The sequence below is a fragment of the Brachyhypopomus gauderio genome, chromosome 1 (genome assembly GCF_052324685.1).
Source record: "Brachyhypopomus gauderio isolate BG-103 chromosome 1, BGAUD_0.2, whole genome shotgun sequence".
NCBI classification, from domain to species: domain Eukaryota; kingdom Metazoa; phylum Chordata; class Actinopteri; order Gymnotiformes; family Hypopomidae; genus Brachyhypopomus; species Brachyhypopomus gauderio.
Genome location: NC_135211.1, coordinates 280328 through 296123, shown reverse-complemented (window position 1 = coordinate 296123; position 15796 = coordinate 280328). Strand labels below are relative to the sequence as shown.

The following is a 15796-nucleotide window of genomic DNA, read 5'->3' as shown; positions in this document are numbered from 1 at the left end:
GGAAAGAGCCCCTTCCTTTATATTCCTGGGGACACACATCTCTGAAGACCTCTCCTGGGCCACCAACACCACGTGAAGAAGAATTCTCAGGAAGAACAACCTTGAGGAGAAGCTGCTGGTGTCCTACTACCAGTTTGTCATTGAGAGTGTGCTGACGTACTGCATCTCGACATGGTACAGCAACTGCTCAGTGGCAGATAGAGTACAAATAGCTAGGAGAGCACTACAGTGATCAACATGGCCCAGCTGCCCATTGCCCAGCACTATACGGGAACTGAACACTTCCATATAGGAAAATGATCATTCAGGGCTCAAACTGAAGTAGACAGTTGGGCCAACATATTGATTCATCTCCAGGCTTATATTTCCATAATTTTGGTTTTATTTGAGAGCTTCTATTACAGAAGAACAAAAAAAAGCTTGAACTTGAACTTTACCAGTATGTATATTCACATAGTTATTCAAATCAGGTTCTAGAATATAAAATATAATTCACTAGGGTCTTTTCTGACAACATAGAAAAAATGGAGCAATTCCATGCAAGTATTGAAAAGTTATTCAGCTTTGTTCCAAGGTCCAAGGCTCACCACACCCATGTCCAAATATGCCACACCTGGTACACACCCTTAGCCAACTAAGCTAACATGCTAACTAATTCCTTACACGAAACGGAGGAGCTAATACAAACAACAACGTTGCACATCTCACAGAAAGACCAGAAAATTCCAACGAAGTAATTTGTTATATTATGAACGTTATGTTATATTTATGTCCAAGATAGTCCGAAAAGCCAACGTAGCCAACTATGCTAGCATCCTACACGATACTGAGTACTCCAGTACTTAAATGCTCTAATACTGTTTATAATCTAATGTTTAGTATTAGATTATATATTTAGTAGGAATTTAGTAGGAATTCTCGTATGTAAAATTGTTCATTTTTACTCACGAGTCCGTCATATTGCGTCATAGCGGTGGGTCAGGCTTACTTCCGGGTTCGGCGCGGTACCCGAAAACTGGGCATATATTCCATCAAAAGTAATCCTTTTATTTTCTGTGATGTTCAAAAGTATCCGTGATCAAAAAACTAACAAAATAATCCACGAATGCTTCAGTTTCGCTGAACAGAGTCATTTATGTGTGTTCTGGGGAGCTTGGCTTAGGTTGGCTTAGGCTAGTAGGTTAGCAAAACTACAACGGAAATCATTAGCCATCGTTCCGGCACTTCGGTTTCAAATAAACTTCACCAATCATGTGAGGGCTGGTTCGTTTCAGCTTGAAGTAAACTATTGGATAGAACAGCTATCAATCACTTCTAAGGCGCCAGCTGGTCTCAGTCGGCTTATTGGATGACCCACCCCCCTTTCACACCTCGCCGGGAAGAGGTGCTAAAAACTGTCACTCAAAGTCACTACCCCCTTCTAGACCAATAAAAACGACGCATTTTAAAGCGGAACCTCTTCGCGGAGCGTCTCATCCAGGAAGTGGATTACGCACAATTTTGCAGCGAAGTGAGCAAGCAAATTAAGGTATTTAACCACATTGGATCTACCATGTTAAGGTCTTAATTTGAAGCCTTGTTAGTAAACAGTTTTTAGGTGACAAAACATTAAGTCATTTCACTTCATAAATATGTTTTTTAAACGGATATGTTTGGAAACCGCCGTGCGGGGGGGCGCTTTCATCACCAACTTCAAAGCCGGATATCTCACGATCGGCTGCATGTAGACTGCTAAAACTTGGTAGGCATGGAGATGGGATAGGAAATTTTGAATTCATCGCTTTTGTTTGGAGATCCATCAATGTTTAATATGTTTAACGCAATTTAGGAGCTGGGCACGCTGGCGGGCCCACTAGGGGGCGCTTCTGCAGTACTGCATAGAATATCAAAAGAAAAATGGAGAAAATTACATGAAATGAGAAATAAAACACAACTTGCATTTCATTGAGGGAAATAAGTATTTGATCCCCTAGTAAAACATAATTTAATACTTGGTAGCAAAACCCTTGTTGGCAAGCACAGCAATCAGACGTTTCTTATAGTTTTTATAAGGTTTGCACACACTTCAGGAGTAATTTTGGCCCACTCCTCTCTGCAAATCATCTCCAAATCCTTAAGGTTTTTAGGCATACATTTGGAAATGCGAAGCTTCAGCTCTCTCCAAAGATTTTCTATGGGATTGAGGTCAGGAGACTGGCTAGGCTAATATGGTGTCCCACATATGGTGTCAGAGCAGTGATGCTGGTATTGTAGGCTCCGACTGCAATACTCCCCAGGTGAACCTCGGAGAAAAGATACGTGATGTGGTAAATATGTAACAGATTATTCAAAGGCCAAAGTAAACAGATAGGTTTTTAGTCGAGATTTAAACATTGAGAACGTGCTGGGTTATATTGTTCAATAAGTTCACCAAGATAGTCTGGAGCTAAGCTGTGCAGTGTTTTATATGTTAATAAAAGTATTTTATAGTCAATACGGAATCTAATTGGCAGCCAGTGTAATGATGATAGTACAGGACTAATGTGATCAAACTTTTTAGTTTTTGTTAAAACTCGTGCTGCTGCGTTCTGAACCAGCTGGAGTTTATCGATTTACCAGAACATCCAGCCAGGAGACTGTTGCAATAATCTAAACGAGAGGATATGAATGCATGGATTAGTTTTTCCGCATCACTTACATTTAATATGTTTCTAATTTTAGCAATGTTGCGCAAGTGAAAGTACGCTACCCTAGTTATATTATTAATGTGTGTATCGAACGAGATTTGGGTCTATTGTGACACCTAAGTTCTTTATCTCTGCACTGGAGGTTATAGTAAAAGAATGTAGATTCAATGCTACATTATGTATCTTGTCTCTCGCAGCCCTAGACCCAACTTTTATTAGTTCCGTTTTATCGGGATTTAGTGCTAGAAAGTTACACGCCATCCAATGTTTTATCACTTCTACACATTTCTCGATTTTACTGTTTACGCCTAAATCATCGGGTTTTGCCGATAAATATAGCTGAGTGTCATCTGCGTAGGAGTGGAAACTGATGTCGTGCTTATGCATAATCTCGCCTAAGGGTAACATGTACAGTGTGAATAGAAGTGGTCCTAGGACTGTCCATATTTAACCTGCACAGATTTAGAGGTTTTATTATTAATACTTACACATTGGAAGCGGTCGGTCAAATATGATCTAAACCAGGAGAGTCCAACTCCTTTAATACCTACCGTGTTTTCTAGTCTATCCAGCAAAATGCTGTGGTCTACAGTATCAAAAGCTGCGCTAAGATCTAACAGTATTCACGCTATTTTCCTGACAACGCCGGGCGGGGCCATATTGGTTGACTTTGTGTTCGAACTTTGTGTTCGATTACAAGCAAAACGACAACAAACACAATATGACTAGCATAATATGTTCAGTTAGAGCAGAGGTGGCCAAGTGTAGGGGGGGGAGTGTAAATTATTAGCGGGGCGGATGTAAAATGGACACAAATTAAGTAAAAAAAAAAACAAGCACAAACTTAACTTTGATATAAACATATGGCGTGATATGCTTCAGGACTTTGTCACGTTTGGAGCACACTACGAGCTCTGTTATGTACGCAACTGTTGTTTTCTATGTGAAAAGTGTATAAACTTCGTTATTAACACTCGTTACAACGCCACTGACCTGCGCTCATCTTTAGGAAGAAGAGAACAGACAGTGTCAGTAGTTTTGAAGCTCCCTCAGTGGTCTGCGGTGCCTTTGCTGCACCTCGTATGTGGTTTATTCCAAAACGTGTGACAGAAGCGTCTCACCAACGAGACTCAAAGTACAATCACAACAGCACAGATACTTCATGCCGCTAGTCTCCCGTTTTCCACTACGCCGGTTTTAAAAGTGTTAGCGGCTCGCTGCTTGTAAACACACGAAGGTGTAGCAGTGTGTCTCCCTCAGAACTGATGAGGTAACCGGGCTTCCAAAGAAGAGGACCTGCGTATAAGGCTGAAGGCGCTAAATTTAAAATATCCACCCATACGTCTGCTCTTATCATTTTGTGGAGGGGAAACCAACACCAGATCACCCTTATGCCGAGACATGGCTCGGTTATGAAGCTCAGATGAAGCAAACGTGTTGGGTGCTTGTGATCAGATAAGTAACTATTTTATAATCAGTGGCCACATCTTTTCCTTGCATTCATTTTGTAATTTTAGGAAGTAAAGAAGTAAATAGACAAGAATGCCTATTTTATGAAAAAAATCATTAAAATGTAGTAGTGTACACTAATGCAAAAATAGCTGACCGGAAGTTCTAACACAAAGGCGGAAGAAACATACACTTGAAAGTGGGCGTGGCGAAATACGGTGAATAAGGAACGAGACGAGCCCATTATCGGCCGATATTAGTAAAACTGAAACAGCTGTTTCAGTGCTGTGGTTTGGTCTAAATCCTGATTGGAATTTTTCATGGATACTATTTGATTGGAGATAGTGGTTTAACTGATTGGAAACTGCTTTTTCTAGAATTTTAGAGATAAATGGGAGATTAGAAATTTGTCTATAGTTGGCTAGAATCTGCGGATCAAGATTCTGTTTTTTAATCAAGGGTCTAATTACGGCGCATTTTAATTGTTTGGGCACATATCCTAGGTTAAGGGAACTGTTAATCATATTAAGTAAGGGCCCTGCAATGGCTGGGAGTAGGTCTTTAAATAGATGGGTTGGAACTGGGTCGAATATACATGATGTAGGCTTAGACGAATTAATCAGTGTTGTGAGCTCTTTTTGCGATATAGGATTGAAGCCATTTAGCTCAGTAATATTTTTGGATGCATAGTTACTAATAACTAAACTACTGGGGTTGGATTGGAGGTTAGGCTGCGATGTATTGTGACTCTGTAGTCGGATATTATCTATTTTATTATTAAAAAAGTTTAAAAATTCATCACTAGTGTGTGTAAGTGCTGTATTTAGGGTTGCAGCAGTAACCGGTTTCACGGTATACCACGGTATTAAAATGCACGGTTATCATACCGTGTGCGTTTGCTTATTACCGGTAAAAAGCAAGCCAGCGGAGAAACTGACGCAACTCCGCTCCGGTTCAGCTACTCAGCACACAGCGGTGAGAATGGCAGAAAGTGCATCAGACTTAACAAATTTTTTAACAAAAAAAGCTAAACTAAAATCAGCGGCGAAAATGACGCAATCGTGGTGGCTCTGCCCGTGCGCGAGGGTCTCGCGCGCTGTCGATTCACGAGGTCGTGCACCTCTCGAATTTTGTAACTTCACGCGTGCCACGCCTCAGCGTAATGAACAAAGTCATGTTTGCAGGGTTCATACACCTTTATAAGGTGGAATTAAAGCACTTGTACGTAACTTTAAAGGTCCGTTTCAATATTTCCCAGCACCTTAAACTTAATTAAGTTAAATATTTATACATATACTCGAAATAATTCGCTTTTTCATCACATTATTTAATGGATGTTTATTTTCAAAACGCCCAATCTTAACGTCTTCACGTTCTCTCATGTTTCGTCCTGGAATTACAAGAGGCTCGTATTTGTTAATGTAATACAAAAGAACTGTGCGGAGTCGCGCGCTACGGTCACTAGTGAAAGTATAAACCTAGCTTTTTATCGTCCTTGCTTTCACTGGATGTGAAAGACACCATTAATTTACATGCGTTCATTTTCAAATTCTAACGTGCCTGTTTTTCATATGTTAAAACCAGACTCTGTGTGAAAGCCTTAAAATAGAAATCTCTATTGTGAGGGTCATGTCAGAAATAAATCCTCTCTTTCTGCAGTATCTGGTTATATTCTAACTTGGCAGTACAACGGACGTTTACAACAGTTGTTGATCAGACACTGACCCAGGCTGAGTTTATCAGATATTAGATCATTTAAACTTAAATAATTGTACTGAAATCCATGATTTAGGTTTCTCTAATTTTGCAGTATTTATATAAACCTGTGTACAGCTTAATTTTTTTACTTGTTGTAATTTCTTTAAGGGTCCGTGTATCTTTTAATAATATACAAACTAACTGTGATACCGTGATAACCGTGATACCGCGGTATTTTCTGAGACGGTTATCATACCGTGAAAATCTCATACCGTTGCAACCCTAGCTGTATTAGAACTAGTGCCGTTGATATTTCTTGTTAGTTTAGATACCGTCGCGAAGAGAAATCTATGGTTATTTTTGTTGTTTTCTATTAGTGTCGAATAGTATGCGGCTCTAGCTTTTATTAGGGCATGTTTATATTTGACTATGGCGTCTTTCCATGTGATTCTAAACACTTCTAGTGAGGTGGATCTCCATTTGCGCTCCGCTGCTCGAGCTGCCTGTTTTAGAAGACGAGTGTGGTCGTCATACCATGGAGAAAGCTTTTTCTCCCTAATTAATTTTGTTTTAACTGGAGCTACACTGTCTAAGGTATTGCTGAGTGTGGAATAAAACTGTTGTGTTGCCTGTTCTAATTAATTCGGCTGCAGTGGCATAGTGTTCGGTAGCTCTGGCAGTACGTTTATAAATGTTGCTGCAGTGTCGGATGTGATAGTGCGCGTGGTTTTTGTATGGAGCATCTGATGTACATCGTATAAAGCTATTTCATATATTAGTAGGGAATGATCTGACATGGTGTCATTTTGGGGGATGACTGCCAAATGTTCTATGTTTAATCCGTAAGTAAGTATTAAGTCTAATGTGTGTTTACAGCGGTGGGTAAGCCCTGTCACATTTTGGGCTATACCTACTGAATCTAGGATGGAATCGAACGCGATTTTCAGTGGGTCTGATTTATTTTCATAATGAATGTTGAAATCACCCACAATTACAAATCTCTCGATGGTTAAGACTAGTTCCGAAAGAAACTCAGCAACTTCCTGAAGAAATTCTGAGTAGGGACCCGGTGGTCGATAGATGGTCACTAATTTAAGCTTTATTTTATTGACATCTTTAGACAGCTCTTTAGTCTTGCCCATGGTGGAGATGTTGGAGTGTCACTGAGACTGTTGGCAGGTGGCCTTTTATACAGGTGACAGGTAAAGACTTCACTGTGATTAGGGTGTGTCAGTGGTTTGTGCGAGCCAACATTAGTCATGGTTTTACTAGGGGATAAAATACTTATTTCCCTCAATGAAATGCAAATTGTTTTATTTCTCATTTCATGTAATTTTCTCCGTTTTTCTTTTGATATTAAAATAAAGCTGGCATAAAATTGAGATGTTTCATTTATTTTTTTGTATTAAACTTTTAAAAGTCAGTGGGGGATCAAGTACTTATTTCCTCCACTGTATAGCGCCTTTCAAGATACTCAAGGTCGCTTAATATATGTTGTGTATACAGAATTTATTTCATAACTATTGTTGTATAGTTTTTTGTTTGTTTATAGTTTAAGCACCTTAAAAATAGCTGCTCAGTTTCGTTGTACACTGCAATGATAAGAAAATGTATCTTATCAGGCCCGTGTTTGAATGGCCTGTCCAGGAGTTGGTAGATAATCAGGCCTGTGTTTGAATGGTCTGACTAGGAGTCGATAGTCTTCATCTCGCTGTATGTCTCTCCGTGTTGCTCTCTCTGACTTTGCTTTTGTTTTCTTTTTGTGTTTGCCCTCTCTCTTTCTCTCTCTCTCTCTCTCTCTCTCTCTCTCTCTCTCTCTCAGGCCTTCTCTCTGTATGAAGATGAGATTAGTGACTCTAAGGCTCAGCTGGCTGCCATCACCCTCATCATCGGCACATTTGAACGCTCGCGCTGTTTTGGTGAAGAGAACCACGAGCCCTTACGCACCCAGTGTGCTCTTGCGGCCTCCAAGCTGCTGAAAAAACCGGACCAGTGTCGTGCCGTCAGCATCTGCGCACACCTCTTTTGGTCCGGCCGCAACACGGACAAGAACGGAGAGGAGGTGCGTACGCATGTGAAGGGGAGGGGTGTGGCGCGAACAAGTGAACGCTCGTGTCGGGGAGTGGGGCAGGAGTGTGTGGTGTAAGTTGTGTGATTCACATGTGCTACTATGTGGGCGTTTATGGGGCAGTTGTGACATTTACATATTTCATCAGGTAATCATATTTACTTGTAAATGACAGAGTTAACAGCATGTGGCTAAAAGGCAATTATATCCTGCAGTGTAGATCCTGCAGAAACTCCGTGCGTGCTGGCTTCTGTCGGATGGGTGTGTCTGGAGTTTCATGACTTTCCTGAGCTCTGTCTGTCTGACACAAAGGGAAACTATAGATGGTACTTTTTTGCATCATATGAAATTAATCAATTTAATATTAGCAAACTACACAATTGCTGAATTTAAACATTATTTAAACTGTCTGCATCTTAAGCAGATCTGCATTCTGTTCACATGTAATAAAAAAAATAAACATTCGAAAGAGAGGATTCAAGGAGATAAATAAAATGAGTAGAATAATAATAAAATAAATAAATAAGGGCGGGAGGGACGGAGAGAACAATTTCAGCTGATGCTGGGGAGAAATATCGGCCAATTTTTAAATGTCAGTTAATCGTCCAAGAGATGCTTGTACCTGTGTTAGATATTTCATTTGCAGCAGAGTAGATGACATTGAATAAACAGAGCACGAGCAGTCAGTGCACGAGCAGTCAGTGCATCGTAGGTGGACAAGTGAAGTTTACTGCTTCATGCCTTTGGCCAGGGTTGCCAGCGTTGGCTCAAACACTCACACTTTTGCACATGGAGGTGGTGAGCATCTCTCCCCATAAGAGGCTTGTGAAATGTGGTGTGTACGTGTGGATTTGGGAGGGAAGGAACCATCATCATGTTCATTGTCTTCAGTCACGTCTTTGCTTTGGTTGTTCTGGGTCATAATGGTGGATTTGGAAACACAGATCATAGACTACATTTGCTTCTTTCTTCACTTTTAAAATTATGGTCTTGTTTTTGTAGCCACAATGTACAAAAATGAGGAAGGTAGGGCATGGAACAGGATTCTTAGCATATTTTGTGTAAATGAATTTGTTCAGTGAGTACTGTATTACATTTTGTGTAAATGAATTTGTTCAGTGAGTGCTGTATTACATTTTTGTGTAAATGAATTTGTTCAGTGAGTGCTGTATTACATTTTTGCCCATCAGAGCATGCATTGTCCTCTGAGACGGTCAGGTGTCATCCATTGAGATGTGGGGGTTTCATAAATGCTCTGTGATGGGAAGATTAATCTGTGTTTGTTAAACACGTCCATCTTTTGAACATGCTCCTCTGCTAGTCTTCTAGAGCAAGGGAGCTAGTGGGGGAGTGTCACAGGAGCGGTTGCCGTGGCATTTCAGAGCCAGTCACACTGCAGATTGATTTCCAGCCCGTGTCCCTCCCACCCTCGTCCACCTGGTATTCAGGGTTCTTCTGACCTTTTGCAGTGCTGTCCAGTTGGAGACTGAAGTGGCAGTAACTGCATTATAGCACGTTGTACAGCGCTCATTAAGTATTAACTTGTTATGCAGCACTCATTAATAAATATTATAGCACATTATGCAGTTCTCATTGAACAGTATTATCTCATGATCCTTGTATTATCATTACTAAACATTCATACACACAATTTAAGCAGCATGTGTGTATGTGCTTGAATGCGTCCGTTGATCTTTTTATCTATGGAGAGAGTGATGCTGAGAGAGATATTGAAGTAGTAAAAATTGCAATGTAGTACTCAAGGTTTGCAGAGAAATGGTAGAATTCAGGCAAAGGTCCTTCATCAGCTGTGCACAGGAAGTGATTCTGCAGATGTAGGAGCACTAACCACTTAATATTGAAGAGAGTGGATATTTAAATAATAGCGTGCAATTTATGGTCCTAAAATCATATTGAAGAGAGTGGATATTTAAATAATAATGTTTATAGTCCTGAATTTAGCATGTAGTTTCCTCATTTCTGCTGCCATAGCAACAATGCAAACCTTACATCACCAACACAAGGTCCATAAGAGCAGCTACGCCTCATCATGCATCCTGAAGGTGTCTGAACATGTTTCATAAACAATGTGCACACCCTCTCTTGCTTTCTCCAGTGAGCTGTTGTGTACGTTTACATCAAAGTAGGGTGATATTCACTCCTCCCCCCCCCAATGTAAACAAATAGGACATTTATTTAAAACAATACTTTTAGGTTCCTTGTTGTATTAAATCTTTTTGCATCATATTTATACCAAAAATAGGACTGTGCATAAAATTCTGTAACTGAAATGACCAGTATTAGGTTAGCTTAGCTGCCTGGCTTTTTCTTAAAAAAACAAAAAATAAAAAAACAATCCATCAATGAACAATAATAATATATTAAATATATTAATACAAAAGTAAACATAGACTTTAGTCTACCATGCATTTACCTTTAACTGAAAACAAAATATAGACTTAAAAGTGATTTTTTTTAAAAGACTATATTTTGTAAAACTTAACCTTCAAAAAAAAAAATCAAAACAGTCTTAACTATAGTGCATTTATATTTGGTAAATCTTGTGCAAGTCTGCACAAAAACACTTCTGAACTGTATGTAACTAGATGACTAGATTATTTTACAGAAAAAGGAGTTGATCAACATGGTCAGAAGCAGAGGTGGGGACTCGAGTCACATGACTTGGACTCGAGTCAGACTTGAGTCATTAATATTAAGACTTTTGACTTGACTTGAAAAAATATTCAGAGACTTAGACTTGACTTGGACTTTTACACCAATAACTTGGGACTTGAATTGGACTTGAACCTGTTTACTTGCAAAGACTTCTTTTTTTTTACCCCAAATCTAAATTTTAAAACGCATATTAATATTTATAAAGTGCGCCCCATTAATTTCATTTCCGTCCTTCTGATGCCGACCCCCCTCGACCAGTCCTCTGCTTTTCCACACTCTGTACGTGTGTGTGTGCATGAGCTGCAGCACAACCAATCAAATGGGGGGTTGGCGAACATAAATTTTTACCGGGGGGGGTGTAAAATGGACACAAATTAAGTATTATATCGCGATCGATCGATCGCCAGTGGTTGGTGCCAGAGCGAACTAGTAACTCATTGAACCATAGATGTGGATCAGAGGTAAATAAACTAGATTTTTTTCCGGCGTGAGAAATCGGATGTGTGGCGTGAGAGCGTGTGAAGACGGTCAAATGCGTGTGTCTCATGCTCAATGCGTGAGAGTTGGCAACCCTGGGTTCTGTATCTGAACTCGGGGAAGAGAGCCTCTCTCTGTCACCATCATAATATCCAGTTCTATCTCAGCATGGATTGTGTATTTGAAGACATCTACGTCGAGAAAAAAATATATTGACAAAAGTGGAGCGAGTTTTCAGCTATGGGGACATCATTCATCGTGCACAAATGACATACAGACATTTGGCCAGCAAATGCAATGCAGAATAGTTTACTGAAATGTCTAAAGTTGCAGATTCCTGTTAATTGTTCAGTTCTTATATTTGTTTGTCTTGTGTCACTCACACATGTTCTCCAAGAAACCAGATAAGAGAAGAGAGGGAAAATGCTGTTATGGTTCGTTGTATTGTACTGTGAAAATATCAGCACTTTTTATTTGAACATGGAGTTCTACTTATGACTTTTTCACATAATATTTATTTCTGGAAAATTGAATATTTTTGCAGCTAAGTTTAACAAATTGAACTGTGCAATAAAGAGGTGTAATTTTAATTTTTTTTATACTTCGTGTTTTCAGTTGCACGTTTTATCAAGATTTGAGGAGAATACAGATTTAAAACGCATGTCTATTATTTACATTTAAAATATACCTGCAACATTGGTTTAAAAAAAAAAAGACTCGAAAGGACTTGAAATTCCAAGTTTCAGACTTGGGACTTGACTTGACTGTTGCCTGTCTTGACTCGAGACTTGACTTGACTTGAGTGTCTTTGCTTGAGACTTGACTCGGGACTTGAGGTATAAAGACTTGGACTTACTTGAGACTTGCAAAACACTGACTTGGTCCCACCTCTGGTCAGAAGTAAGAATGCTGCGCTGTGCTGTCACAATGTCGTTCTGCAGCAATACTGGTGCCAGGGATGCATAGGTAGAGTTTAGCTACCGATTTTTGGCCATTTTGAATCGATTCAGAATCGCCAGGACTAGGAATCCCGATCCTTTAAAGAATCTATTTTTTTCAGCACCCCTAGTATTTTTATATAGATGGTGTTTGTTTATGGTGTTCCACTGTGTTTACATTTACACTTTATTGCCAAAAGTATACTCTCACCTTCCTTGTGCTTAAGTGACATCCCATTCCTAATCCATAGGGTTCAATATGATGTTGGTCCACCCTTTGCAGCTAGAACAGCTTCAGCTCTTCTGGGAAAGCTGTCCACAAGGTTTAGGAGTGTGTTTATGGGGATTTATGACCATTCTTCCAGAAGCGCATTTGTGTGGTCACATACTGATGTTGTACAGTCTTCGCTCTAATTCATCCCAAAGGTGTTCTATTGGGTTGAGGTTAGGACTCTGCAAACCAGTCAAGTTCATCCACATCAGACTCTGCCATCCATGTCTTTATGGACCTTTGTGCACTGGTGCACAGTCATGTTGGAAGAGGAAGGGGCCAGCTCCAAACTGTTCCCACAAAGTTGGGCACATGGAATTGTCCAAAATGTCTTGGTATGCTGAAGCAATCAGAGTTCCTTTCACTGGAACTAAGGGGCCAATCCCTTTCTGAAAAACAACCCCACACCATAATCCCCCCTCCACCAAACTTTACACTTGGCACAGTGCAGTCAGACAAGTACCGTTCTCCTGGCAACCGCCAAACCCAGACTCATCCATCAGATTGCCAGATGGAGAAGTGCGATTAGTCACTCCAGAGAACGCACCTCCACTGCTCTAGAGTCCAGTGTCAGCATGCTTTACATCACTGCATCTGACACTTTGCATTGCACTTAGTTTGGATGCTCAACCATGGAACCCATTCCATGAAACTCCTGTAAGCCTACTGCCCTGCAATATTAAAAAGAAATACATACATATAAATAAATTTAAGGCTAACACATCTGGAGACTAACGCATAAAGACACATACTGACATTGCCATGGTGCCGATTACATAAAACTATAAATCTTATGCAATATTAATTAATTATTTATTTTTGACACTTTATTCTTTAGTGACTAATCTGAACTCACATAGTTTAAGTAGGTGTTGAAACCTAAAATGTGCCTTCTGTCTCGTCCTCTGGAGGAGGCTGTTGATACTGTATTTAAATCATACTTTAGATCTGTTGATCTTGTATTTAAATCATGCTTTAGATCTGTTGATCTTATATTTAAATCATACTTTAGATCTGTTTCCTGCCCTAGTGGATATTCTCGCTCTGGTGGGTAGAGTTGGTTATCAGTAGAGCTGGTTTAGCTCGATCATGCAGTGTGTAGTGGCCAGCTTGTGTCTGAGTTGTTCTGCAGTAAAACACGGCTTCTGTTTTGAGGCGTTTTAAAGGGACACAGACGTCACAGCTTGGAAATCTGGCTTTTAACCAAACAAGCATGAAAGCTGTGTCGATCGTTTCTGTAATACTTGGCAAACATAATTGGACAGTAGGTGTGATCTGGCATTGAAAAGCGATTTGGATCTGAAATTAAACCGAGTGCAGCATGTCTGCTTTAATTTTAGAGCATTTATGTGTGTCGCGAGTATATCTGTGCACCATAGAGGGGACTCTGTCCATTTCACATACAATTTCAGGGCACTCTGAGTAATTAGATAAGTGACCAGAATCCTAAATAAAACATTTAAGGTTTGGTTGCAAATCCTTTTGGGATTATGCAGGTGACTGAGCAGTGTCTGCAACCCACAGATTCCCCTTTTTTCCCTTTTTCACTGTCATCCTTTGCTTTGCTAAATTCAGAGTATACTCACTGGTGTTCAGATCAAGAATTTTTCGCTATTCATAATCTCCTTGTAGATCTTTGTAGTTGCTTTATTAGTGCACTTTGGGTCTCAGTCATCCTGTATGGTTATGCTTCACCAATTGTGTTTTAAGGTATTTTGGTAGCGTCAGTTAAGATGATTCTGTCCACTACAGAATTCATCTTGCTATTGCAACCTCTAGTCATATCTGTGAAAACCAGTGAGTCAGTTCCACCAGTCATATTGTCCGTGAAGACCAGTGAGTCAGTTCCACCAGTCATATTGTCCGTGAAGACCAGTGAGTCAGTTCCACCAGTCATATTGTCCGTGAAGACCAGTGAGTCAGTTCCACCAGTCATATTGTCCGTGAAGACCAGTGAGTCAGTTCCACCAGTCATATTGTCCGTGAAGACCAGTGAGTCAGGGTCCACTGGTACCTACATGCTGCTGCTAATCACAGAAGAGGTGATTTGCTTTATTTATTTGCTAATCCTCTAGATGCTCTTTGGTCATCCTCACTGACTCTAGTTTTACAAAAAATATACATATATGTATGTATTTTGCAGAACAGCTTTCAGCTGATGTCTACTCAGAAATCACGTCTTACAGCTCATGTCTACTCAGGAATCACACGTTACAGCAGATGCTGACTCAGAATTCACATTTTACAGCTGATGTCTATGCAGAAATTAAATAGATGCAGCACCTCTCTTTGCCTTCTTATGACAAACACAGCTGGCTAAGAAAGAACCAAGTTGACAGTTACCTATACTTCCTGAAATAGAAAATAAAAAATGAGACCAAAATGGTCTGTGCAGTCTTGGACTATGCAGTATGGTAGGAGTTTTCAGACAGCTACATGCAGAACCAGTAAAAATGCGTTTTGGGTGGATCCAGATATTCTGAAAATCCTGAGTAAGAATTGAAGATCTGACAATTTTACGACATGAATAACCTTGAAAACATGCACAATCTATTTTTCAAGCAAATCCTAGACATTGTTAAATTTTTTGCTACTTCTATGTCCAGTACTAGTGGATCCATGTTACATTCACAAACCAACAGATCATTTACTTACAGAATTGCTGTGCTGACAGCTAGTGTTGTACGGTATACCGATACTAGAGTAGTATCGCAATACTTCGTCATTAAAAACGGTACTATACCCAATTTGCTTGGTATCGGTGCTATAGGATTGAGTGTTTTTTTTTTTTTTGTTTTTTTTTTAAGAGCAGTATTTCCAAAGAGTGCCACACGGGGGCAGTGTGAGCGTACAGCAGTGCAGCGCTTGCCTCCTCTCTGCAGAATAAAGCCTGGTTTATACTTTCGGGAGTGACCATAGCGCGTGACTCCGCCCACCTCGCATGACCCTGCGTGAACGGTGGAAGCGTTTATACTTTCCGCGTACAGTGTTCTCCGAAACGATATGTGGTAGTATAAAGAAAAACCCATCAAAAACAGGGGAAGGACTTCTAATTAAAAATGAATTTTAATGTTGCTTTGTGTTCCAGGTTTGAAAAGTGCTGGAATTTAGGTTAAAGTACTTGAACATGCTTGAAATTGTAACTACTTAGTTTCACAACAAATAGCTATCTGACTGAACAGTTCTCTTGTATTACGTTAACAAATACGAGTCTCTTGTAATTCCAGGACGAAACATGAGAGAACGTGAAGACGTTAAGATTGGGTGTTTTGAAAAGAAACCACCATTAAATAATGTGGTTAAAAGCAAATTATTCCCTGTCATTACGAGTATATGTATAAATATTTAACTTAATTAAGTTTATCGTGCTGGGAAATATTGAACTGGACCTTGAAAGTGACGTACAAGTGTTTTTAATTCCACCTTGTAAATGTGCATGAACCCTGCAAACGTGACTTTGCTCTGAGGTCGGTCTGCAAACGGTGCTTTAAAGCTGTAACAACCAAAGGAGCCAATCGATTCTTTTTACATAAAATGCGCTTTCGTTTGACCC

At 39.8% G+C, this 15796-nt stretch overlaps 1 protein-coding gene across 2 annotated transcripts in view; it reads left to right on the top strand.

Moving 5' to 3' along the window:
* vps35 (VPS35 retromer complex component) overlaps positions 1 to 15796 on the top strand; it is a 52326-nt gene that overhangs the window by 23680 nt on the left and 12850 nt on the right. For both annotated transcript variants that reach the window (XM_077000844.1, XM_077000925.1), the window contains exon 15: positions 7636 to 7875. In XM_077000844.1, coding sequence (XP_076856959.1) covers positions 7636 to 7875 — 240 coding nt within the window. The remainder of the gene's footprint in view (positions 1 to 7635; positions 7876 to 15796) is intronic.